The sequence below is a fragment of the Cetorhinus maximus genome, chromosome 23, assembly GCF_964194155.1.
Source record: "Cetorhinus maximus chromosome 23, sCetMax3.hap1.1, whole genome shotgun sequence".
NCBI lineage: Eukaryota > Metazoa > Chordata > Chondrichthyes > Lamniformes > Cetorhinidae > Cetorhinus > Cetorhinus maximus.
The window spans coordinates 38,119,254-38,146,881 of record NC_135901.1 but is presented as its reverse complement, the minus strand read 5'-3'; the positions used below and the strand labels follow the sequence as shown (position 1 = coordinate 38,146,881).

Genomic DNA, 27,628 nt, shown 5'->3' with positions numbered 1-27,628 from the left:
GACAATGGGGGATCAGAGATTGTTTTTTTAGGATGGGTGATGACGATGCATTGAAAGGTGAAGAGGGACAGTCCCAGGAGAGAGAGAGAACCATTAATAATATCAGCTACATGGAGAAGTTGTTTAGTGAGAATAGGGTCGAAGGAGCAGAAGCTGGGTCTCATGGACAAGATGAGCACTGAGAGGGCATGAGAGGAGATTGGAGAGAAACTGGAGAAAGATGTGGGTTCTGGGCTGGGACAAGGGGGAACTTTGGAGACAGTTTGTCCCGGTAGGCTAGTGGAAGGGAGGGAAACAGCAGAGGCATTGTCCCAATCTTAGTGACAAAGAAGCTCCATGAGCTCCTCACACTTGTTGTTGGAGGTGAGGTTGGAGGAGACGGAAGAGAGGGAGAGCCCTTCAAAAGGAACTAACTTGTGTTCGAGGCATTAAAAAGATTCAACACAATGTGCTCAACACAAAGATGATTTATTTGACTTTACCCAGAATATTAACACCTATAACTGGGCTGGAGTTTATTAACATCAGCAGAAACAGACCCCAATGAATATTCTTTCATTCTGGATGTGAGAAACAGAAAAATCTACTCAATGTTACGAGTTATTTGTGAACGCGCTGGTGCCTCAGCAGTGCAGATGACTGAGTGAATCTCGTCCCACACTTGGAGCAGGTGAACGGCCTCTCCCCAGTGTGAACTCGCTGGTGCACAGTGAGATTAGCTGATTGCCTGAACCCAGTCCCACAGTGAGAGCACCTGAACGGTGTCTCGTCAGTGTGAACACGATGGGACACCAGTTCCCCGGAACTTTTGTAGCACTTCCCGCAGTCTGGACATTTAAAAGGTCTTTCCCCAGTGTGAACTTGCTGGTGTCTCAGATGGGATGATTGAATGAATCCCTTCCCACACTCGGAGCAGGTGAACGGTCTCTCTCCAGTGTGAACTCGCTGGTGTTTCAGCAGGTTGGGTGACCGAGTGAATCCCTTCCCACACTGGGAGCAGGTGAACGATCTCTCTCCTGTGTGAAGTTGCTGGTGTTGATGCAGCCCTGATGATCGGGTGAACTCCTGCCCACACTCAAGGCAGGTGAACGGTCTCTCCCCTGTGTGAACTCGCTGGTGTTCCAGCAGCCCTGATGATCGCGTAAATCCAATCCCACAAACGGGGCAAGTGAATGGCTTCTCCCCAGTGTGAACTTGCTGGTGTCTCAGCAGGTGGGAGGAATGATTGAATCCCTGCCCACACTTCAAGCAGGTGAACGGCTTCTCCCCAGTGTGAATTCGCTGGTGTCTGAGCAGGTTGGACGAATGATTGAATCCCTTCCCACACTCGGAGCAGGTGACCGGTCTCTCCCCGGTGTGAACTCGCTGGTGTGTCAGCAGGTTGGATGATCGAGCGAATCCCTTCCAACATAGGGAGCAGGTGAACGGCCTCTCCCCAGTGTGAGTGCGCCGATGAGTTTGCAGCTCAGATGGGAATCTGAATCCCACTCCACAATCCCCACATTTCCACGGTGTCTCCCCACTGTGAACGGTGCTTTGTCCGTCCATGTTCAATAGGGCGACTCCGTCAGATCCTGATCTGATGTTTGGTTTCAGTTTCCCGACTGCAAATCCTCCCCTTCGAATACCCTGTGAAATTGATTTAAAACAGGAAAAAGGGAGTGAGAGAGAGCCCACAAAAACACAAAGGCAGGTTGTGAAATTGAGCTGAATGAATCTGGGAATTTGTGGGGCTGGCACGAGGAAAAAGTGACCATGAAAACTGCTGGATTGTCATAAAAACCCAACTGATTCACTAATGTCCTTCAGGGAAGGGAACCTGCCACCCGGTCTGGGCCTACACAAGACTCTGGTGTCAATAATAAAACAAGTGTCAGGGGCAGCAGGAGAGCACTTGGCCCTTCGAGCCTGCTCCGTCATTCAATACAATCGTGGCTGATCTTGGGCTTCAACTCCCCTTTCCCACCCACTCCCCATATCCCTCGACCCCCTGAGAGACCAAAAATCTCTCCATCTCAGCCTGAAATATATTCAATGATGGAGCATCCACAACTCGCTGGGCTAGAGAATTCTATGTGACAGAGAGAGAAGGAGAGTGGGAGAAAGAGAGAAATGGGGAGTGGTAGAGGCAGAGAGAGAAGGGGAGTGGGAGAGATGGGGTGAGGGGCGGGTTTTTATAAACCAACAACTAAACCAGAAGTTGGATTGAATCTCCTGAACCACTAACCTTCGACCCCTGGAAGGACCAGGGTAGCAGGTGTAAGTGAACACCATCACCTCCAAGTCACACACCGTCCTGACTTGTCTGACATCCAATACTGGATGAGCAGAAATTTCCTCCATTTAAATATTGGGAAGATTGAAGCCATTGTCTTCAGTCCCCGCTACAAACTCCACTCCCTATCCACCGACTCCATCCCTCTCCCTGACAACTGTCTGGGACTGAACCAGAATGTTCACAACCATGGTGAAATATTTCACCCCAAGATGAGCTTCCAACCACATATTCACATCATCACCAAGACCGCCTATTTCCACCTCAGTAACATCACCCGACTCCAGCCCAGTCTCAGCACATCTGCTGCTGAAACTCTCATCCATTCCTTTGTTCCCTCTAGACTTAACTATCCTAACACACTCCCGGCCGGCCTCCCACATTCAATCTCCCTGTAATCTTGAGGTCATCCAAAACTCCGCTGCCAATGGGCTTACTCGCACCAAGTCTTGTTCATCCATCACCCCTGTGCTCACTAACCTACAAAGGCTTCCTGGTTAAGAAGCACCAAAATTTTAAAATTCCCACCCCTATTTTCCAATTCCTGTATGGCTGCTCCCTGTTGCTGGAATCCCCTCCAGCGTCACAACCCTCCGAGATATCTGTGCTCCTCTAATTTAGCCTCCTGACCATTCTTGATTTTTATTCTTCCACATTTGTGCCCATTCTGTCAGTTTCCAAGGCCCCAAGCTCTGGAATTCACTCCCTGAACCTCTTCCTCTCTACCTCATTTTCCTCTGTAAAATTTACTCTGTAAAACCCACCTCTTTGACCAAACGTTTGGTCATCTGCCCTAATATCTCCTTATATGGCTCAGTGTCAAACCTTGCTTTGCAACATTTCTGTTGGAACATTGTCTTACAGTAAATGTGCTATATCAATTGTTGTTGATTTGGACCTATATCACTGTTTCTTCATCATCACTGGGTGAATAACCTGTAACTCCTTACCTAACAGCATTGTGGGAGCACCTTCACCACACGGACTGCAGAGGTTCAAGAAGGTCAAACATCATCTTTTCCACAGGCAACTGAGGGTCACAATAGATGCTGGTATCTGTGGAGAGAGACAGAGTTGTGCAGAATGATTTTTTTTAATTCAGGTGGGTGTCACTGGCTAGGCCAGCATTCAAAGGGCAGCTAAGAGTCAACCACTGCTGTGACCTGGAGTCACGTGTCAGCAAGACCAGGTAAGGACGGCAGATTTCCTTCCCTAAAGGGCATCAGTGAAGCAGGTGGGTTTTCACAACAATCATTTGATTATTAATTCCATTATCACCTCCCCTTAGGGAGTAAAAATGGTGCAGAATTCGATGGTCAGTATAAGCTCATAAGTGGAAGAGAAATGGACTATAGCGCAGGAAAAACAATTCCTGACTATGAAAGATACTGTGGGAAGATAAAGCTGGGAAGCCAGCAGCACATGGTCAGGGGATGGGCATCGGTGGAAACTTCATTTAGACACAGTCGACAGAAGTAACGGTAAAATACTAAACATAACTCAAATACATCCATTATTAGAGGCAGGGGAAGTTAAAAAATGGCAGAGAGGTGATCAGGGAGGGCAGAGGTGAAACAGAGCAATAGGTGGACATGGATTCAGATCCACAGTAAAGGAGTCACACCAGTCCCAGAGCCATGGAGCCTCTCACAGATACAGAGCATAGAACTAAACACTCTAAATTGTAGGTGGATGGTGAAAAACAGTCAACTCTGAAACAGTTTCAGTTTTCAACTTTAAACTCTCCTGCTGGAGCCTGCAGCTGGAAAGATATCAGAAACACTGGAGTCAGAGAAAAATCTCCCAGTTGAGAAAATACCCGGGGAGTGGGGTGATGTCACCGTATAATTGTCGATGTGTAATGATGTCACCGTGTAATTGTCGATGTGTGATGATGTCACAGACACGAACACAGAACATCTGGGTCTGTGCAAACCAGTGATCACCACACATTATGAAGGATGTGAGGGTCCTTGAGAGGGTGCAGAGGAGATTGACCAGAATGGTTCGAGGGATTAGGTGTTTTAATTGTAAGATTAGGTTCGAGAAACTGGGGTTGTTCTCCTTGGAGTAAAGGAGATTGAGGGGAGATTTGATAGAGGTGTAGGGGATTATGAAAGGTAGTTAAATAAAAGCTGTTCGCATTAGCTGATTATGAAAGGATTAAGGGACAGAGTTTTAAGATTTTAGGCAAGATCCACAAGGGGGATGCCAGGAAGAGATTTTTTACCTAGTGACTGGTAGTGACCTGGAACTCAATGCTTACATTCAAAGGATGATGATATTCAGGTCCTGGTGAAACAAGTGACTTTCAGATTTTGATGTCTTGTTTGGTTGGAGTTTCACGTCTCCTTCCTCTTCTAACATCCTGTAAATAGAGTTCACAAAATCCATCACTCAGTCCAGGACAGAAATTCAGAAAGAACAAACATTTCTCTTGGTTTGAGTTTGCTGTGTGTAAATCCTCCCCTTCTAACCCCCTGTAAAAGGAGTTTCCAAAATCCATCCCTGTCAGTCCAGAGTAGAAATTCACAAGATTCTCTCCTCCTGCTACCTGGACCAGGATGACCGCGCATGCGCCCTGCTGCACATTGCCCCAAAAAGATGGCGGCCGTTACCCCGGGCCTGGCGAAGGGAGAAATCCAGACATTTTCGGCCCGTTCTCTGCAAACACAAGACCGGTACCTTATTATTTAGGGTCTGCGGCCTGTACTTTGTCTTTATGAAGCCTCCCTGCCCACTCCGCTGGCTCCATTCCTCCTCACACACCCACTAACTCTGTTAGTTTGCTCCGCTCGCCATTCACTGGCTCTGAGCAGCTTCAGTCACAGACCAGCACTGCGCATGATCATGAATCCGCCCGCAATGCGCATGGCGCTGCACGTTCTGTCCCGCAGCGAATGCTGGGTGACCGCTCCGCCATTGAAACACCATATTGTAGAACAGAAACCTATGTCCTGTATTCAGAATACGATGCGTGTCATCGGGGCAAGACATAAAATTGTTGAATCAATTGATGCAGCAGCCAAATTGCTCCAAGCTCCACCACAATTCTCCCCTGGATGTAATGAACAGCAGAACAAACCCCTACAGTTAAATCTGAACTCAGTGGAGTCTCAGCAGATGGGGTTGAGCAAGTGACTTTTCCCCCTATACATGGAACATTAAAACTGTGTCTTGCCAGTATCTCTGCTCTGATTGTGGATCAAATCCTTTGAACTTTTAAAGTTGGATTGTTAACGTGTGGGCAAACTGAATAAAGCCCTTTGCACACGTGAAGTGTCTGAATGTCTCCCACCGACGAGACTGTTGCTGTGTCAGTTAAATGGGATGAGAGTGAACCCTTTTCCTTTTCCAGCTGGTGAACAATCTGTTTACAGTGTGAGTTTACCTACACATTTTTCAGCTCAGACATGGATCTCGAAATCTACTGGTAACGGGTTCCACATTCTTAGCACTACATAAGAACAAGCAGCAGAAGTAGGCCATTCGGCCCCTCAAGCCTGCTTCACCATTTAATAAGAACATGGCTGATCTGATAGTAACTTGAAATCTGTACCACACCTATCCCCGATAACCTGTCACACCCTTGCTTACAAAGAATGTATCCACCTCTGCCTTAAAAACATTCAAAGACTCTGCTTCCACAGCCTTTTCAGGAGGAGAGTTCCATAGGCTCACGATCCTCTGAGAGAGAGAAAAATTCGCCTCACCTTTTTAAATGGGTGACCCCTAATTTTTAAACACAAATCCCGAGTTCTAGATTCCCTCAAAAGAGGAAACATCCTCTCCACATCTGCCCTGTCAATTGCCCTCAGGATCTAAAATGTTTCACTAATCAGGTAAAGTAAAGCAAAATACTGCAGATGCTGGCTATCTGAAATAAAAACAGAAAATGCTGTAATTCTCAGCAGATCTAGTAGCATCTGTAAAGGAAGGGACATAGTTTTCATTTCAGGTCTGTAACCTTTCATCAGAACTGCACTGCATCTGAAATGTTAATTAAGCCTGTTAATCTAATGATTCTGCCAGATGTGGTAAGGGAACTCAAGAAGAAAATGAAAATACCCTTTGAGGAATGGAATCCAATGCGAATGAAGGGTGAACTGTCCGACTGACCAGAGACAGTCAAGGCACCTTTCCCTTCTTGAAGATGCTGGAACATTGACTCTGATGTTCTCAGTGAAATTAACTGATCTGAGACATTGAACGGATTCTCGATACTCCACATCAGGGATTCAAACCTAATATCGGCTTTGGGACAATCAGAATACTTGGTAACAGACAAGACACCTTGAAGGGAGACGGCTCTGGTTGAGGGAGAGCTGGATCCCGGTAACATGGATGTTTCTGCAGTGGGTGGGATCAGACTGTTTCCATGTATCCACAATGAATGTCCCAACCTTTATTTTGGAAGGGTCAAACTGATCGAGAGCGTTAGTCATTCCGGAAGTGGCAATCTGAAGAGCAGACTCACTGACACCCTGATTGGTCCACCTTGTCGGCTGGGCTTGTGTGTGGCATTAATCAGCGTGTTTGCCAATCAACTGAAAGGCTGGTGACTCAAAACTACCCACCGGGTGAAGCCTTTTTTACTGTTTTTCCCCCTCATCACCAATCATTGTCACACAATTCAGTGTTGCCATTAGGCACTTAGTCTGCAAGATAACATCCCCAAAACGGTGGAAGTTCGACTGTTATCCAGTGAGCTCCCACAAAAACAGTTTCTTTTTAAAATTATTTTTTCTGTCAAATATAAAGAGAAAAGATTTGGACCTACTATGTACCTTCATCTAACCCATTGGAAATCCATAAAATTATTCCTCAGCTCCACAGTGAGTGAGACAGGGAAAAGCAGAAAAGCAGCAAAATTCCACCCACTGCCAGCAGAAAGCAGCGACCGCAGCTCCAGTCAGCAGGTTACTGCCCATCCCTGGGACGCAAGATACCCCAACCGGGCGAAACCTCCCAATACACCGAGCACAGACTCAGGTAAAACACAGGTAGATTATATCCCGGTCACTAAACCTCCGAGCAGCATTTACAGAATACCTGAGTTAGTGAGTCACAAATAAAAGTCACACCAACTTTCTAAATCTTTTCACTGTAAAATTCCTTCATTTTATTGAAAAGCTGACTGTTGTGAATCTGAAAATGAGCACCATGGGATTTGTGTTACTGAGTGACTTTTTTTCCATTGTTTATCCGTCAGGTTTGCAATTCAATTTGTGTTGGATATTGAAGCGAATTTGATTTCAAAATCACAATGCAGGTAAATATTAATTCCAGGAGAAAATCCTGAGGAAAATGGATCACAGTATTTGGAAGGAGGTGCAGCAAAGAAGTGGAAGATGTGAATGATGTGATTGAGATTGAGAGGAATGCATTGCAACCTTGTGACATTTGTAGGCCGATTACATTCCACACTTTAAAATTCCGACCAAGCTGAGGTATCAGGTGGAAAGCAACAGTATGTTCCCATGTATGTTGGGATATAAAACCACATGCTCGGCGAGCTCAATCGGTATCAATCTCAGAGTTGTGGATTCCAGCCCCAAGCGGGATGGTGTAATACTTTAAAAATCTGAATATGAGTCGTATGGACTGGAAATGTTCACTCTGTTTCTCTCTCCAGCTGCGGAGTTTTTCCAGCATTTTCTGTGTTTGATTCAGATTTCCATCGTTCACAGTAATTTGCTTTTATCCTTTTACTTTTAAAATCTTGTTGCTTGAAATAAAAAACACAAACTAATCACTGCGGCTTCTGTGAAACTTACAAGTCAGACATTCACCGCTGAAAGCAACTGACACACATCAAATTCAAAAACTTTCATGTCGCATCTCTTTCTGCTTCTGTCTCTGCCTCGTCTTCAGCTCCCTCTGCCCATCCAGCTCCCAAGTCAATTAGCTGCTTGATGCAGACACAGTCAGTACGTGGGAATGGATAAAACTCGTGGGTAAATAGACACCTGGATCTCACCTTCCTGATTCTCCCAGATACTGATTACAGGAATGTGCCCAGTGCCGATTATCAACAGGCACACTCCTCCCAGTTGCTCAGCTTTGAAATTGATTTTCACACTGGATTTCAATGTGAAGAAAGCAGAGCTGTGATAAGCTTATATTGTTCAGCAGGTGTACTAAAAGAAGTTACAGAACAGGCTGATGGTAACAGTACTCTTTGGACGCAGTGAGCTCCAGTGAAGGATTGGCACCATTAATGTGTCGTTTAATTAGTCTCGTGACAAATCTCGTACTGGAAATGACAAGAAAACTCACTGAATTTGCTCCGTGTTTAGGTTTCAAAAGAGCCAAATACAAGGTGAGAAAGTACATCTCGCTCGAGTGGATTATAAAATGGCAGAATGACCCGTGCTGTTGGGAAACAAAATTATAGAAAATTACATCACAGAAAGAGGCCATTCGGCCGGGCGTGCTGCTTTCAAAGAGCAGTCGTGATTGGTTCATCTATCAGGAGTTATATTTGTGCCAGTGCAAACAGTAGGCAGCAAACTTTGTACTTCTCCCACCCATATTTTGCCTCACACCAACACTTCTTTCGTCAGTGCTTGGCAACCAGCCCTTCTCTTCTCCCTTCATACCCTCACTCCAGTTGAACCAAGTGTGATGTTTTCCAGCTCTGAGGTGAAACTTAAACTCTCACTCCTCTGATTCTGGTGGAGCTTTTAAACGTTTCCAATCAATGAGTAATCAACACGCGTTCCAACAAATTCAATAAATTGAACCCGGGCCGCGGCGGTGAGGGCACCAAATCCTAACCAATAGACCACCAAGGAAGCTGTACTAATATTTTTCGATTTGGCTTATCTACGCTGATTTTCCCTATTGTTTATCAGTTCAGATCTCCTACATCACAAATCTGTCTGTTTAGGTTCAAGACAAAGGACTTCTTCAGCCAATGAAAACCTCTGCAGTCCATGTGGTGTAGGTACACCCATGGTGCTGTTTGGAAGAGAGTTCCAGGATTTTGAACCAGCGACAGTGAAGGAATGGCCGATATATTTCCAAGTCAGGATGGTGAGTGACTTGAAGGGGAACTTCCAGGTGGTGGTGTTCCCATCTATCTGCTACCCTTGTCCTTCTGCCTGGTAATGGTCGTGAGTTTGGACGCTGCTGTCTAAGGAGCCTTGGTGAATTCCTGCAGTGCATCTTGTAGATGGTACACACTGCTGCTACTGTCCGTCGGTGGTGAAGGGAGTGAATGTGGATGTGGTGCCAGTTAAGTGGCTGCTTTGCCCTGGACAGTGCCCAGCTTCTTCACTGTTGTGGAGGCTGCACTCATCCAGGCAAGTGGGGAGTATTCCACCACACTCCTAACTTGTGCCTTGTAGATGGTGGACAGGCTTTGGGGAGTCAGGAGGTGAGTTACTCGTTGCACGATTCCTAGCCTCTGACCTGCTCTTGTAGCCACAGTATTTATATGGCTAGTCCAGTTCAGTTCCTGGACAATGGTAACCCCCAGGAAGTTGATGGCGAGGGATTCAGTGATGGTAATGCTGTTGAACATCCAGAGGCGATGGTTGGATACTGTTGTGTTGGAGATGGTCATTGCCTGACACTTGTGGGGTGCGAAACTTAGTTGGCACTTGTCAGCCCAAGCCTGGATATTGCCCAGTTCTTGCTGCATTTGGACATGGACTGCTTCAGTATCTGAGGAGTCGGGTATGGTGCAGAACATTGTCCAATCATCAGCGAACATCCCCACTTCTGACCTTATGATGGAAGGAAGGTCTTTAATGAAGCAGTTGAAGATGGTTAGGCCAAGGACACTACCCTGAGGAACTCCTGCAGTGATGTCCTGGAGCTAAGGTGACTGACCTCCAACAACCACAACCATCTTCCTTTGTGCTAGGTATGACTCCAACAAGCGGAGAGTTTCCCCCTGATTCCCATTAACTCCAGTTGTGCTAGGGCTCCTTGATGCCACACTCGGTCAAATGCTGCCTTGATGTCAAGGGCAGTCACTCTCACCACATCTTTGGAGTTCAGCTCTTTTGTCTATGTTTGAACCAAAGTTGTAATGAGGTCAGGAGCTGAGTGGCCCTTGCGGAACCCAAACTGGGCATCAGTGAGCAGGTTATTGCTAAGTCAGTGCCACTTGATAGCACTGTTGATGACCCCTTCCATTACTTTACTGATGATGGAGAGTAGGCTGTTGGGGCGGTAATTGGCCAGGTTGGATCATTCTCACTCTTTCACTTCCAGTTTGTTAGGAAAACTAGGAGAGACAGTATAAATACCGGGGAAAAGGTCAGGTAATGGCAGTGACAGGACGGGCAGAAAGACCGCTTTCTCTGCTGTAACCATTGTATGATTTCAAACCAATAATAGTACAATTAGAGCAACTTCTGTAGTCGTGGCCGAGTGGTTAAGGCAATGGATTAGAAATCCATTGGGGTTGTCCTGCGCAGGTTCGAATCCTGCCGACTATGGTTCCTATTATTTCTGATTTTAGCCGCGCACGGACAGAACTAATTATCGAATGAATCGAGGAAAAGCGCTCCAAACACATCCGTGATCTCTTATTTCCATTCATTTGTCAGCCTTCTGCAAATCTCCAGTCCAAAATGGAAAAAAAAACTGAGCCAATTTCGTGACATGATTCCATTCTGGTATTTGTCTCTCCTTAGGCCTCTGTCAGTCTCGGTGTATGTCTCTGTTTGTGTTCCTCTGTGTGGGTCAATGTGGTTCAGTTCCCTGAGGAGGTGAGCACATTTTTACGAACATAAACAATATTCTCATTAGTTGTGCAACTTCACATTTCAATGTTACAGTGAAAAATATCAGGATGAAAGAGGCAAGAGGAGTTTGTCTCTTTCTATGTATGGACTACAACAACAACGTATATTTATAAAGCTCCTTATACCTAGTGAAACGTCACAAAGCGTTCCCCAGGAGCATTATAAAACAAAATGTGACACCGAGCCACATATGGCGTTCCCCAGGAGCATTATATAACAAAGTGTGACACTGAGCCACATAATCGGTCAGATGACTAAAAGCTCGGTCAAAAGGGGAGGCTTCTGTCCTAAAGAAGGAAAGTATCGATTTCATGTTCCAGCTCACAGCAATGGTTCTTCTCATTGGTGAAGAAGTCGCTTGTGTTCAACCTAAACAGACCATTTGGCCGGAGAAAGTTGTCTTTGGCGAAGGAGATCGGGAATGAAAAAAAAAGTCAAAAGTTGCCTCCATAATCCAAGTGTCAAGCCTTATTGGTCATGTCCAGTGACTGGGAATCAGCACTTCCATTGGACCAACAGTGAATAGGGTGGAGGGTTTTGGAAATTTAAAGTTACACATGAGCAGCTTGCAACTATTTCACCACACTGTCGATTTCATGTTCCAGCTCACAGCAACAGTTGTTTTCATTGGCTGACGAAGTCATTTATCTTGAATCTAAACAGGCAGTTTTGTGGTGAAAGAGATCTGAACTGAAAAAGAGTAGGCAAAAGCAGCGTAGATAAGCCAAATCGAAAAGTGCTGGTGCAGTTTCCCTGGTGGTCTAGTAGTCAGGAGTCAGCATTCTCACTGCTGCAGCCTGGGTTCAATTCCCTGTCAGGGAATGTCAAGTTATTGAATTTGTTCGAATGAGTGTTGATTATTCATCGATTGGAAACGTTTAAAAGCTGCACCAGAATCAGAGAAGTGAGAGCTATAAATCATCACACTTGGTTCAAATGAAGGAATAGGAGAGGAGACAGGGCTGGTTGCAAAGCACTGACTATAGAAATGTTGGTGTGAGGCAAAATAAGGGTGGGCAAAGTACAAATTTTGCTGCCTACTGTTTGCACAAATATCACTCCTGATGGATCAAACAATCACTACTGCTCTTTGAAAGCAGCACGCCCGGCCAAATTGCCTCTTTCTATGCTGTAACTTTCTATAATTTTATGTTTCCCAACAGCACGGGTCATTCTGCCATTTTCTAACCCACTTGAGCGAGATGTACTTTCTTACCTTGTATTTGGCTCTTTTGAAACCTAAACACGGAGCAAATTCTGCGAGTTTTCTTGTCATTTCCAGCTTGAGATTTGTCACGAGACTAATTGAGTGACACATTAATGGTGCCAATCCTGCACTGGAGCTCACCGTGTCCAAAGAGCACTGTTATCATCAGCCTGTCATGTATCTTCTTGCAGTCCATCTGCTGAACAATATAAGCTTATCACAGCTCTGCTTTCTGCACATTGAAACCCAGTGTGAAAATCAATTAAAAAGCTGAACAACTGGGAGGGGATTGACTGTGGATAATCGGCACTGTGCACATTCCTGTAATCAGTATCTGGGAGAACCAGGAAGGTGAGATCCAGGTGTCTCTTTACCCATGAGTTTTACCCATGCCCACGAATTGACTGGGTCTGCATCAAGCAGCTAATTGACCTGGGAGCTGGACGGGCAGAGGGAGCTGGGGGCGAGACAGAAACAGAAAGAGATCCAACATGAAAGTGCTTTGAATTTGATGTGTGTCAGTTGTTTTCAGTGGTGAATTTCTGACTTACAAGTTTCACAGGAGCCGCAGTTGGTGTTTTATTTGAGCAGCAAGATTTAAAAGTTAAAAGATAAAAGCAAATTACTGCGAATGATGGAAATCTGAAACAAAAGCAGAAAATACTGGAAAACTCAACAGCTGGAGGGAGAAACAGAGTCAATGTTTCCAGCCTGTACGACTCTTATTCAGATTTTTAAACTATTACTGCACCCAGCGTGGGGCTCGAAACCACGACCCTGAGATCAAGAGTCTCATGCTCAACCGACTGAGCTAGCCAGGAATGTGAAGAGCTGTTTTCATATCCCAACATACATGGAGAAACCTCCTGCTTTATTCCAGACACCTCAGCTTGACCGGAATTTTAAAGCGTGGAACATAATTGGCCTACAAAAGGCCCAAGGTTGCAATGCATCCCCCTCAATCATCAATGACATCATTCACATCTTCCACTTTTTAGCTGCACCTCCTTCCAAATACTGTGATCAATTTTCCTCAGGATTTTCCCCTGGATTTAATATTTATCTGCTTTGTGTCCTCATTTTGAAATCAGATTCGCTTCACTATCCAACACAAATTGAATTGCAAACCTGACAGACAAACCATGGAAAACAAGTCGCTCAGTAACACAAATCCCATGGTGCTCATTTTCAGAATCACAACAGTCAGCTTTCCAATAAAATGAAGGAGTTTTACAATGAAAAGAATTAGAAAGTTTGTGTGACTTATATTTATGACTCACTCACTTGGGCATTGTGTAAATGCTGCTTGGAGGTTTTGTGACCAGGATATAATGTACCTGCGCTTTCCTGAGCCTGTGCTTGGTGTACTGGGAGGTTTGGTCAGGGTTGGAGTATCTTGTGTCCCAGGGATGGGCAGCAACCCACTGATTGAAGCTGCAGTCGCCGCTTTCTGCTGACAGCGGGTGATTGGAGAGTGCGGGGCTGGAATATTGCTGCTTTGCTGCTTTTCCCTGTCCCACTCTCTGTGGAGTTGAGGAAGAGAGCATAATTGATGGGTTTGTTTGATTCCAAAAATTTCATGGAGTTCTAATGGGCTAGATGAAGGTACATAATGGGTCCAAATCTTTTCTCATTGTATTTGACAGTATAAGTAATTTTAAAAAGAAGCTGTTTTTGTGGGAGCTCACTGGGCAACAAAAGACCTGCCACCGTTTGGGGATATCTTGCAGCCCAAGTACCCAATGACAATCCGGAACTGTGTGACAATGATTGGTGATGAGGGGGAAAAACAGTAAAAATCTTCAACCACTGGGTGGTTTATGAATCACCAACCTTTCAGTTAACAGGCAAACACGCTGACCAATTGTGCCACAGACACTTACACAAACCTAACTGACAAGGTATCCCAACCAGGGTGTCAGTGAGTCTAATCTTCAGATTGCCACTACCCAGATGGTTATCGCGCTCTTATCAGTTTTACTCTTCCAAAATAAAGGGTGAGACATTCATTGTGGATACATGGAAACAGTCTGATCCCACCCACTGCAGGCACATCCATGTCACCGGGAACCAGCTCTCCTACAACCGGTGCCATCTCCCTTTGAGCCTTTCACTGTCTTGTCTGTTACCAAATATTCTGATTGTCCCGAAGCGGATATTAAGTTTGAATTCCTGATGTGCAGTAACGAGAATCCTTTCAATGTCTCAGATCAGTTAATTTCACAGATAAGATCAGAGTCAATGTTCCAGCGTCTTAAAGAAGGGAAAGGTACCTTGACTGTCTCTGGTCAGTCGGGAAGTTCACCCTTCATTCGCATTGGATTCCATTCCTCAAAGGGGATTTTCATTTCCTTCTTGAGTTCCCTTACTACATCTGGCAGCATCTTTGGATTGAGAGGCATTATTAACATTTCAGATGCAGTGCAGTTCTAATGAAAGGCTGCAGACCCGAAATGAAAACCATGTCTCTCTCTCCACAATCACTACCAGATCTGCTGAGAATTCCAGCATTTCCTGTTTTTATTTCAGATAACCAGCATCTGCAGTATTTTGCTTTACTTTACCTGATCAGTGAAACATATAAGGTCCTCAGGGTACTTGACAGGGCGGATTTGGAGAGGATGTTACCTCTAGTGAGAGAATCTAGAATTCGGGATCGCTGTTTAAAAACAAGGGGTCACCCATTTAAAACGGAGATGAGGCAATTTTTTTTTTCTTTCAGAGTGCCGTGAAACTTTGGAACTTTGCTCCTAAAAAGGCTGTGGAAGCAAAGTCTTTGAATATTTTTAAGGCAGAGGCTTGGGAAGCAAGGGGGTGATAGGTTATCAGGGATAGGTGGGGTGCCGATTTCAGGTTACTCTGAGGTTAGCCATGATCTTATTAAATGGCAGAGCAGGCTTGAGGGGCCGAATGGCCTACTCCTGCTCATTTTTCTTATGTAGTGCTAAGAATGTGGAACCCATTACCAGTGGATTTCGAGATCCATGTCTGAGCTGAAAATGTGTAGGTAAACTCACACTGTAAACAGGTTGTTCAGCAGCTAAAATTGGAAAGGGATTCACTCTCATCTCATTTACTGACACAGCAACACAGTCTTGCTGGTGGGAGACCATTCAGATACTTCACGTGTGCAAAGGGCTTTATTCAGTTTGCCCACACATTAACACTCCAATTTTAAAGGTTCAAAGGTTTTGATCCACAATCAGAGCAGAAATGCTGGAAAGGCACAGTTTAAATGTTCCATGTATAGGGGGAAAAGTCACGAGCTCACCCCATCTGCTGAAACTCCACTGAGTTCAGATCTAACTGTCAGGGTTTGTTCTGCATCCAGGAGAGAATTGTGGTGGAGCCCGGAGCAATTTAGCTACTGCATCAATTGATTCAACAATTTTATGTCTTGCCCCTATGGTACCCATCGTATTCTGATTACAGGGCATAGCTTTCTGTTCGACAACATGACCTTTCAATGGTGGAGCGGCCACCCAGCATTCGCTGCGGGGCAGAACGTGCCCTATCCTCACAACAGAAGAGCCATGCGCATGCACACGTCTGTGCACGCATGTGTGTGTGTGTGTGGTGGGGCATGCACATTGCGGTCTGTTTCATGAGCACGCGCAGTGCTGGTCTGTGACTGAAGCTGCTCAGAGCGGGTGAGAGAATATCGAGTGGAGCAAACTAACAGAGTTAGTGGGTGTGTGAGGAGGAATGGAGCCAGCGGAGTGGGCAGGGAGGCTTCATGAAGACACAGTGCAGGCCGCAGACCCAAAATAACAAGGTACTGGTCTTGTGTTTGCAGAGAAAGTCTGGATTTCTCCCCTCGCCAGGCCCAGGGTAACGGCCGCCATTTTTATAGGGGGCAATGTGGAGCATGGCGCATGCGCGGTCATCCTAGTCCAGATAGCAGGAGGAGAGAATCTTGTGAATTTCTATCTTGGACTGACAGGGATGGATTTTGGAAACTCCTTTTACAGGGGGTTAGAAAGGGAGGATTTACACACAGCAAACTCAAACCAAGAGAAATGTTCGTCCTTTCTGAATTTCAATCCTGGATTGACCGTGATGGATTTTTTGAATTCCATTTACAGGATGTTAGAAGAGGAGGGGGAACTCAAGGACTATTTGAGGGAGATGAGGAACTGAAACCAAACATCACGTCAAAATCTGAAAGTCACTTGATTCACCAGGACCTGAATAACACCAGCCTTCAAATGTAAGCATTGAGTTCCAGGTCATTTTCAGTTACTGGGTAAAAAATCTCTTCCTCACATTGTGGATCTTACTTAAAATCATAAATCTCTGTCCCTTAATCCTTTTATAATCAGCTACTGGGAACAGCTTTTATTTAACTATCTTTCATAATCCTGTACACCTCTATCAAATCTCCCCTCAAGCTCCTTTACTCTGAGGAGAACAACGCCAGTTTCTTGAATTTAATCTTACAATTAAAATCCCTCATCCCTCGACCCATTCTGATAAATCTCCTCTGTCCCCTCTCAAGGACCCTCACATCCTTCATAATGTGTGGTGATCACCGGTTTGCACAGACCCAGATGTTCTGTGTCCGTGTCTGTGACATCATCACACATCAACAATTACACTGTGACATCATCACACATCAACAATTACACGGTGACATCACCCCGATCCCTGGGTATTTCCTCAACTGGGAGATTTTTCTCTGACTCCAGTGCTTCTGATATCTTTCCAGCTGCAGGCTCCAGCAGGAGATTTTAAAGTTGAAATTGGTGAATTTGGTTCAGAGTTGAGTATTTTTCACCATCCATCTACAATTTAGAGCTTTTAGTGCTGTGCTCTGTTTTCTGTGAGAGGTTCCCTGGCTCTGGGGCTCGTGTGACTCCTTTACTGAGGATCTGAATCCATGTCCGTCCATTGATCTGTTTCACCTCTGCCCTCCCTGGTCACCTCTCTGCCATTGTCTAACTTCCTCTGTCTCTAATAATGGATCTATTTGAGTTATGTTTAGTATTTTATTGTTACTTCTGCTGACTGTGTCTCAATGAGGTTTCCACTGCTGCCCATCCCCTGACCATGTGCTGCTGTCTTACCAGCTTTATCTTCCCACAGTATCTTTCATAGTCAGGAATTGTTTTTCCTGCGCTATAGTCCATTTCTATTCCACTTCTGAGCTTATATTGATCATCAAATTCTGCAGCATTTTTACTCCCTGTAAATCATTCTGCGAACCCTGAAATATTAACTGTTTCACTATCCACAGATACCAGCAAATATTGCCAATCCCCAGTTGCCTGTGGGGAAGATGATGTTTGACCTCCTTGAACCGCTGCAGTCCGTGTGGTGAAGATGCTCCCACGATGCTGAGTTACAGGTTATTCATCCAGTGATGATGAAGGAACAGTGATATATGTCCAAATCAACAACAACAATTTGTATTTATAAAGTACTTTTAATGTAAGACAATGTTCCAAGGCATTTCACAGAAATGTTACAAAGCAAGGTTTGACACTGAGCCACATGAGGAGATATTAGGGCAGGTGACCAAGCGTTTGGTCAAAGAAGTGGGTTTTACGGAGTATCTTAAAGGAGGAAAATGAGGTAGAGAATGGGAGAGGTTTAGGGAGTGAATTCCAGAGCTTGGAGCCTTGGAAAGTGACAGAATGGGCACGAATGTGGAACAATAGAAATCAGGAACGCTCAGTAGGCCAAATTAGAGGAGCGCAGATATCTCCGAGGGTTGTGATGCTGGAGGAGATTCCAGCAACAGGGAGCAGCCATGCAGAAATTTGAAAATCAGGGGTGGAGTCGGGCGATGTTACTGAGGTGGAAATAGGCAGTCTTGGTGATGATGTGGATATGTGCTTCAAAGCTCATCTTGGGGTGAAATATTTCACCATGGTTGTGAACAGTCTGGTTCAGTCCCAGACAGTTGTCAGGGAGAGGGATGGAGTCGGTGTCTAGGGAGTGACATTTATAGCGGGGACTGAAGACAATGGCTTCAATCTTCCCAATATTTAAATGGAGGAAACTTCTGTTCATCCAGTACTGGATGTCAGACAAGTCAGGAGGGTGTGTGACTTGGAGGGGAACTTGGAGGTGATGGTGTTCACATACACCTGCTACCCTGGTCCTTCTCGGGGGTAGAGGTTGAAGGTTTGGGAGATTCTGTCAAAGTTCTGGTTTATTTGTAGGTCTATGAAAAGCCCTCTCCTCACCCCCTGCCTCTCCCACTCCTCTCTCTGACTTTCTCTCTCTCCTTTTCTCCTTCAGTCACATAGAATTCTCCAGCCCAGAAGGTTGTGGATGCTTCATCATTGAATATATTTCAGGCTGAGATGGGGAGATTTTTGGTGTCACAGAGAGTCGAGGGATATGGGGAGTGGGTGGGAAAGTGGAGTTGAAGCCCAAGATCAGCCACGATTGTATTGAATGACGGAGCAGGCTCGAAGGGCCAAGTGCTCTCCTGCTGCCCCTGACACTTGTTTTATTATTGAAACCAGAGTCTTGTGTAGGCCCAGACCGGGTGGCAGGTTCCCTTCCCTGAAGGACATTAGTGAACCAGTTGGGTTTTTATGACAATCCAGCAATTTTCATGGTCACTTTTTCCTCGTGCCGGCCCCACAAATTCCCAGATTCATTCAGCTCAATTTCGCAACCTGCCTTTGTGTTTTTGTGGGTTCTCTCTCACTCCATTTTTTCTGTTTTAAATCAATTCCACAGGGTGTTAGAAGGGGAGGATTTGCAGTCGGGAAACTCAAACCAAACATCACATCAGGATCTGACAGAGTCGCCCAATTTATCATAACCTGAATATCATTGGACTTTGAACATGGAAGGAAAAAGCACCGTTCACAGTGGGGAGAAACCGTACACGTGTTGTGTGTGTGGACGAGGCTTCAGCCGATCATCTGCTCTGTCAAAACATAAATGCAGGGACAACAGGGAGAAACCATGGAAATGTGGGGACTGTGGGAAGGGATTCAATTACCCGTCTGAACTGGAAACTCATCGGCATAGTCACACCGGAGAGAGACCATTCACCTGCTCCACGTGTGGGAAAGGATTCACTTGTTCATCCCATCTGCTGACACACCAGCGAGTTCACACTGGGGAGAAACCATTTACCTGCTCCGTGTGTGGGAAGGGATTCACTCAGCCATTCAACTTGCTGAAACATGAGCGACTTCACACTGTGGAGAGATCGTTCACCTGCTCCACGTGTGGGAAAGGATTCACTCAGACATCTGACCTGCTGGTACACCAGCGAATTCACACTGGGGAGATACCGTTCAAATGCTCAGACTGCAGGAAGTGCTATAAAAGCTCCGGGGAACTGATGTCCCGTCGATGTGTTCACACTAACGAGAGACCGTTCAGGTGCTCTCACTGTGGGACTGGGTTCAGGTGGTCATCTCAACTCACAGTACACCAGCGCATTCACACTGGGGAGAGGCTGTTCACCTGCCCCACGTGCGGGAAGGGATTCACTCAGTTACCCAAACTGTTGACACATAAGCGAGTTCACACTGGAGAAAGACCGTTCACCTGCTCCGAGTGTGAGAAGGGATTTACTCAGTTATCCCACCTGCTGAGACACCAGCAAATTCACAAGTGATAACAGTGAATGGATTTTGCTGTTAATTGCATCCTGGACTGAACCATGTTGATTGGAGTTTGTTTCTACCAATGTTAATAAACTCCAACCCAGTTAGAGCTGTTAATATTCTGAATAAAGTCAAATAAATCAGCTCTGTGATAAACATACAAGTTAGTTCCTTTTGAAGGGCTCTCCCTCTCCCCTGTCTCCTCCATCCTCACCTCCAACAACAAGTGTGAGGAGCTCATGGAGCTTCTTTGTCACTAAGATTGAGACAATCCGATCAGCTGCCTCTGCTGCTTCCCTCCCTTCCACTAACCCACCGGGACAAACTGTCTGCAAAGTTTCCCTTTGTCTGAGCCCTGAACCCACATCTTTCTTTAGTTTCGCTCCCATTTCCTCTCATGCCACCTTCATGCTCATCTTGTCCATGAGACCCACCTCCTGCTCCATTGACCCTATTCCCACTAAACTGCTGGTCACCCAACTTCCCCATGTTCACTGAGATTGTTAATGGTTTTCTCTCTTCTGTTACTGTCCCTCTCTCCTTCAAATCTGACATCATCAAGCCCTCATCAAAAAACAAACCTTTGGCCTTGTCCTTGCAAACTGCTGTCCCATCTCCAACCTTCCTTTCCTCTCCAAACTCCTCAAACATGTTCACATCTCCCAATTCTGTGCCCATCTTTCCCAGAACTCTCTGTCTGAATCCCTCCAATCAGGTTTCTGCCCCTGCCACTGGACTGAAACAGCTCTGATCAAAGCCACCAATGACATCCTATGTGACTGGGACAAAGGTAAACTATCCCTTCTCAATGTGTCTGCAGCCTTTGATAAGGTTGACCACACCATTCTGCTCCAACACCTCTCCACTGTCATCCAGCTGGGTGGGGCTGCTCCCTCCTGGTTCCATTCTTCTCTATCCAACCATCGTCAGTGAATCGCTTGTCATGTCTTCCCTTCCCACTCCCACAGTTACCTCTGGTGTCCCCAAAGGATCCAGCCTTGGCCTCTTATTTCTCATCAACACACTCCCCACAGCGACGTCATCTGAAAACACAGTGTCAGTTATCACGTGTACACTGACAGTGCCCAGCTTGACCTCACCAACACCTCTCTCGACTTCTCCACTTTTATTAAATTATCAGACTGTTTGTCTGATATTCAATGGTGGATGTGCAGAAATTTCCTCCAATTCAATATTGGGAAGACCGAAGCCATTGTTTTCATTCCCTGGATACCAACTCCATTCCTCTCCCTGGCAACTGTCTGAGACTAAACCAGACTTTTTGCACAAGTGATGTCAGGTTTGACCCCGACATATGTTCTGACTCGGGTGTATGTGTCTTGGTGAGTTTCCAGTCAAATTATGATGTGAATTTTCCCTACAGGCAGAACAGACAAACATTTCTCCTTCCATAGTCAAAGGCTGGTCATTTATGAATTCAGTGTTTCTATAAGATCTTGTCGAGATTTTAGGTTTGAGTTTCCCATCTGAAAATCCTCTCCCTCTAATCCCCTGTAAACACAGTTTACAAAAGTCATCGCTGTCAGTACAGGATAGAAATTCAGAACAGACAATTCTAGTTCCTATGGAATATTGTTTCCTCTTTCATTCCCCCAAATCTATAAATCCCTGTCCCACATACTCCTCCCCCTCTCTGCTCATTGTTCCAGATTCAGTGTCCTGTCTCCTACTAATTATTTTCTCCTCTCCAGATTCTCTCTCTTCCTGTCCTTAAAGTTGTAACTCAGGCTGTGGGTCAAACCAACTCCTTCACTCCAATCCATTGACTGTTTATAATACAGGTGGAGGCCATTCACCCGTCCTGCCTGTGCTGGCTCTCTGCAAAAGCAAATGAGCCAGTCCCACCCCTGCCCTTTCACGAAGAAGACCAGCAAATATTGTCAATCCCCAGCTGCCTGTGGAGAAGATGACTTTTGACCTTCATGAACCGCTGCAGTCCGTGTGGTGAAGTTATGTTTCACCCTGTGAAATGGTCACCTCGGAAACAATTTCACTTTTCAATGATGAAATCTCCTGCTAGAGACTGCAGCTGGAAAAATATCAGAAACACTGGAGTCAGAGGTTTCAAAAATCGCACATTTGAGGAAAAACCCAGTGAGTAGAGTGATGTCTCTGTGGAATTTCCAGTCAGTGATGGTGTCATCATCTCTTTGCTGCTGATTAATGGTGGACACATTTCCCACAATCCTCCACACCCCAGAAACTGCTCTGTCCAACAGAGACTCCTGCAGTTCACCATTTGTTAATTGGAGGAATGTTGTCACAATTTACAGGGTAGAGTTAAAATCATGGAGTCCTGAATCAAAATACAGTGAGGGCAGGTTGAGACATTGTCTCAGAAAACATATCGTATTCTGGGCTTTATAAATAGAGGCATGGTATGCAAAAATAAGGAAATTATGTTAAACACATTAAAAAAAACAGTTTGACCTCAACTGGAGTATTGTGCCCAGTTCTGGGCACCAGACTTTAGGAAGGATGTGACGCCAGATAAGATTCACAAGAATAGTTCCAGGTTTGAGGAGCTGCACTTACGTGGATAGATTGGAGAAGTTGGGACTGTTGTCCCTGGAGAAGAGAAGGTTGAGGGGTCTGGACAGAGTCAATAGGAGGAAACTGTTCCCATTTGTGGAAGGATCGAGAACAAGAGGGCACAGGTTCAACCTAATTGGGAAAACAAACGATGATGACATGAGGAAATGTTTTTTTACACAGTGAGTGGTTTGGATCTGGAATGCACTGTCTGAGAGTGTTACAGAGACTGACCTAATCAGGACTTTCAGATCAGAGGTGGATCATTATCTGAAGAGGGAATGGTTTCAGGGTTACGGGAAAAGGCACTGGGTAAATTATTCTTGCAGAGAGCTGGCAAAGACACATGGGCTGAATGGCCTCCTGTGATGTCAGCATTCCATAATTCTAATGGGACAGGTAGATATCAGATGAAATTAAACAAAAACATGGGGTGATGAATTTCATAAGTTATTAAAGATAAAAAGTGGGAAAGATTTAGATGGCGCAGAGTAAGAGAACAGTAAAGAGATGGAAGATTCGACCAAACACCTTGCCTTATTCATTAGAAAGTTCGAGAGTCTGCTTTAAAACTTTATAAGAAATATAAACTGATCAGATTCCCTGTCCTCTATCTTATCTTATATTGATCCATCAATCAGAGCAAACATGCAAGTCCCTTATGTCCACAGTCACTTACATGAGGTCAACGCTCTAGTGATTCCAGTCCCGACTGCCCCCTTACATCAGTATCCCCTCACTTTTATTCCCTGTAGTGATCCAGCTCTGGCCCCTGACTCTTCTTTGTTTTCTCTGCTGGGTTTTGGCAGGAAGTGGGGAAAAGACAGCTGGAATTTCTCTAATCTGTGATTTACAAAGACACATTCCCTGGTTCCCAGCAGTTACTTTTCTTCAGGAATTTTCTCATTCTCCCTAAACTTCCCTGCCCACTGTTAATTCTGTTATTTCTGATAGTTTTGCAATTATAGGCATATACATCACACATTATAATCTGATCTATTGTATTCCTCACCCTGGTTTCAATTTATAATGTGGTTAATAACAGACAAACTCTGTCCTTTTCCCTGATCTGATTCGAGTTTCTAATGAGCTGATTCTGTACAATGGAATGTCTTATCAGTGTTACCATGGTGACCTGTCTGCAGTGAAGAGCCTGTTTGAGTTTGTAACTCAGGCTGAACTTCTCTATCGCATAATACACATTATATCAGGCATTTCACCTCAATGTATATTTAGCCATCTTTTGTCAATCTCAAACACTCAAAAGGTATTCAGAGACACAGACCTTTAAAAATGGGAGAGAGGGGGAGTTATTAAGTGTTTAAGAAACACATGGGATCCTAGGTTTTACAATTCAGGGTGTAGAGTACAAAAGGACAAAGGTCATGTAAACCTGTACAAATCATCGGTTCAGCTGCAGATAGAATATTAGGTCAAGTTATGAGGATTTTACCCCAGGAAGGATGTCAAGGCCATGGTGAGAGTGCAGAGGAGATTCACTGAGATGAATCCAGGGAAGAGAGGCTTTAATTATCAGGAGAGATTCCAGAAACTGGGGAACTTTTCATGAGAACAAAGGGTCATTGGAGATCTGAGGGAGGAGTTCAAAGTCCCATCAGGGAAATGAGGAAAAATTATTATGAGTCAGTAACTGGAGGAGAACAAATTGAAATCATTACTGAAAGGCTCAGGCCCAGGGGTGAAATATTGAGCAGACAATACAACAATATTCAGATTACTCACTGTACCTTGGAGCTGTGGGCGGGGGATAAACTGCTGGCCTCTCTTATCTCTGGGTTAAATATTGTTCTCCAAGAGGTGAAACAAGTCAGTTCTGGAGAATGGGGCATCCTGAGCATTGAGTGTCTGCTAAAATCATTCTCCAGTCAAATCCTGCATGGTTTAGATACAGGATAAAGCTCCCTCTACAATCTACACTGTCCCCATCAAACACCCCCAGGGCAGCAACAATGTGGGGTTAGTAAAAGAGTAAAGCTCCATCTATACTGTCCCCCTCAAACACCTACAGGACAGGTACAGCACAGGGTTCGATACAGAGTAAAGCTCCCTCTACACTGTCCCCATCAAACACTCCCAGGACAGGTAGAGCAAGGGGTTAGATACAGAGTAAAGCTCCCTCTACACCGTCCCTATAAAGCACTCCCAGGGCAGGTACAGCACCGAGTTAGATAGAGAGTAAATCTCTCTCTGCACTGTCCAATGTTTGGCAGTCATAGATTATGCACTAAGGGAGGTTCTGATGTTGTTATTCTTAAGTAGATCATGAGGTAAAAAGTTAAAATATAATACATAAACTAAACAGATAGAGAACGCATGACTCCTGGAAGGTAAGAGCGGTTTACTGCTCCCAGAGGATGAACAAATGGGTGACACAGGCAGAATGTTGGGATCTGTTGCCAATGGCTGGGGAGGCAGCCCCTTCTGCTTCTTAACTGAAGTGTTGGGAAGTTTTTCTCCAGTCACCTTCTGTTTGACGGAGGCTGTCCAACGTGGATCACTTCAAAAATCTCTTTTCTGTCCCAAGTGATTGTTTTCCTCTTTGAGAGCCTGTTTTTAACTTGTTCTCAGATGGTTGGTTTACGTGTGGGTCATGAGATTCTCTCAGGAATGTCTGAGCTGGAGACATGTGCTTGGCCTGTCCTGTGTTTTTCAATCTGTAAACTGCTGTTGGAATTTTCTTCAAAAGGAATATATTGAATATTAACGAGATCTTAAGATTTTAGACATCATTATAGAGCAATTTTCTTACAGATCTCCCCAGCTTGAGTGAGGAAAAATCCTGACTGAGTTTTCACAACTGATTTCTGACTAATCTCGCTATTTTGTAAGCTACAAGCTTGTTTTCCTCATTTCTTGTTGATATATCGTAGGTAACACAATAAAGTTACCAGAATAATCTGATCGCCATCAACTTGAATTGGCATTCCTCACATGCAGATCACCTCTTTCAATCATATTCCTTATCCTTTTGCAGCAGTGTTCCTGATTCTAAATTATTAAAGCAACAGATCCTGCATGGACTTAAAAGATTCTCCAGATTTCCCTTCACCTGCATCCATCTTGTGGATAATTCTTATGAAGTATTATTTCTCCTTGGCCTCCAACCAACCCCATCCAAATCCCCTTTACTTTAATGTTGCTCCTTCTGACAATTGCCAGTGTGTTTAATTCTATCTCGATTGTTTTAAAGTCAGTTTCTCCACAGTCTATGTGTCAATACCTTAATGATTTAGAAATGCTGACTCACTCTGCTGCCCGCAATAATCACTTAACGCTGTTCTGTTGTTGAATAGCTGAGCATGTTTGGGACCCATTCTTTACTGCAGGTTCAACATGCATTTCCACGTGTTAATTATTTCACACATGACAAATCTGCATACTCACACCAGTACGCCAATATCATGGCACACACTCTATCTGATAAAAGCTGTCCTTCGACTTTCAGGTGATCTTATCAAAAGATCATATTGGTTATTTTCCAAAATATCTTTACATTTTTCCCACTGCATTGGTCTGCGGTAGTTGCCAGACTATCAAATGCATCCACTAAAACAGTTCATAGACAAGGATACAAATATCTCCAGAAGCTACCAAGTTAAGAGCCTCACTGCACTTTCCGTTCACGAGAATGGACAGTGATACCAGGTTGATAGATTCCATTGAACTACACCAAAGGTGAAGGAAAATAGGGAGTGTGGGGAATTGTGAATAGGACTGTGAGTGATTCAGTGTGAACACACAGGTTAGTAAATGGGGCAGGTAGATGTCAGATTGAATTCAACACAGCCGAATATGAACATTTTATAAGTTACAGTAAAATAAAATATACACCATACAATGAGTACAGCAGCAGGACTGGGACATCCCGTCTCCAAACACATCCCACCCTGTTCACACTGAGAATCCCAGGGTGGAGAACTGGGACATCCTGTCTCCAAACACATCCCACCCTGTTCACACTGAGAGTCCCAGTGTGGAGAACTGGGACATCCTGTCTCCAAACACATCCCACCCTGTTCACACTGAGAGTCCTAATATTTGGGAGGTGACAGCACGTTCAAACAGTGTAGGGAGGAGCGGGAGGTTGAAGGTGGGGCAGTAGTTTGCAAGAACCGTGGGGGGTCAAAGGTTTGTTTTTTGGTGGTGGGGTGTGATAATGACAGATTTTAAGGAGAGAGGGACACTACCTGAGAGAAAGAACTGTTTAAAATCTCAGTGAACATGGGGAAGTTGGATGATCAGCAGTTTTGTGGAAATAGGGCCAGTGGAGCAGGAGGTGGGTCTGATGGACAAGATGAGTGGAAGGGAGGGAAGCAGCAGAGGCAGCTAATCGGATTGTCTCAATCTTAGTGACAAAGAAGCTCCATGAGCTCCTCACACTTGTTGTTGGAGGTGAGGATGGAGGAGAGAGGGGAGTGGGGGAGAACTTCAAAAAGAACTTGTTTTGGAGATAATACAAAGATTCGACAAACTGTGTATTGAGCACAAAGCTGATTCATTTGGCTTTTATGCAAAATATGAACCCCTATAACTGGTCTGGAGTTTATTATCAGCAGAAACAGGCCCGAATGAACATGGCTCAGTCCTGGATGTGATTAACAGCAAAATCCAATCACTGTAGTTACTTGTGAACTCACTGGTGTCTCAGCAGGGCAGATGACTGAGTGAATCCCTTCCCACACTGGGAGCAAGTGAATGGTCTCTCCCCAGTGTGAACTCGCTCATGTCTCAGCAGATTGGATGATTGAGTAAATCCCTCAAAGCAGGTGAACGGCCTCTCCCCAGTGTGACTGCGCTGGTGTGCAGTGAGTTCAGATGATGTTTTGAACCCAGTCCCACAGTGAGAGCACCTGAACGACCTCTCGTCAGTGTGAATCTGTTGATGGCGAATCAGGTTCCCAGAACTTTTAAAGCTCTTCCCGCAGTCTGGGCATTTAAAAGGTCTTGCAACAGTGTGAACTCGCTGGTGTGTCTACAGGTGGGTTGAATCAGTAAATCCCGTCCCACACTCGGAGCAGGTGAACGGCCTCTCCCCAGTGTGACTGTGCTGATGAGCTTCCAGCTCACATGGGTAACGGAATCCCTTCCCACACTCTCCACATTTCCACGGTTTCTCCCCAGTGTGACTCTGCTTGTGTCTCGAAAGGCCAGATGATTGACTGAAGCCTCGTCCACACACAGAACACATGTATGGTTTCTCCCCACTGTGAACTGTGCTTTTTCCTTTCAT

At 45.0% G+C, this 27,628-nt stretch overlaps 2 protein-coding genes, 2 non-coding genes and 1 pseudogene across 5 annotated transcripts in view; 2 read left to right on the top strand and 3 right to left on the bottom strand.

The window, feature by feature from the left end:
• Positions 1-27,628, bottom strand: part of LOC144697988 (uncharacterized) — a 298,820-nt gene that overhangs the window by 255,234 nt on the left and 15,958 nt on the right. The window lies entirely within an intron of this gene.
• Positions 458-27,628, bottom strand: LOC144697984 (uncharacterized; annotated as a pseudogene). The gene is made up of 3 exons (XR_013580444.1): positions 27,190-27,628; positions 27,024-27,114; positions 458-1,522 (listed from the first exon to the last, which is right to left on the bottom strand). The product of XR_013580444.1 is annotated as an uncharacterized LOC144697984 (transcript).
• On the top strand, positions 10,647-10,728 carry trnas-aga (transfer RNA serine (anticodon AGA)). The gene has a single exon. It is a non-coding gene; the product is annotated as a tRNA-Ser (tRNA).
• Positions 12,993-13,065, bottom strand: trnak-cuu (transfer RNA lysine (anticodon CUU)). Its single transcript has one exon. It is a non-coding gene; the product is annotated as a tRNA-Lys (tRNA).
• On the top strand, positions 15,881-24,992 carry LOC144698488 (uncharacterized). The gene is made up of 3 exons (XM_078570430.1): positions 15,881-16,019; positions 18,941-19,608; positions 24,967-24,992. Exons 2-3 carry the CDS (start codon positions 19,050-19,052, stop codon positions 24,990-24,992), a joined length of 585 nt encoding a protein of 194 aa, XP_078426556.1. The 5' UTR covers positions 15,881-16,019; positions 18,941-19,049.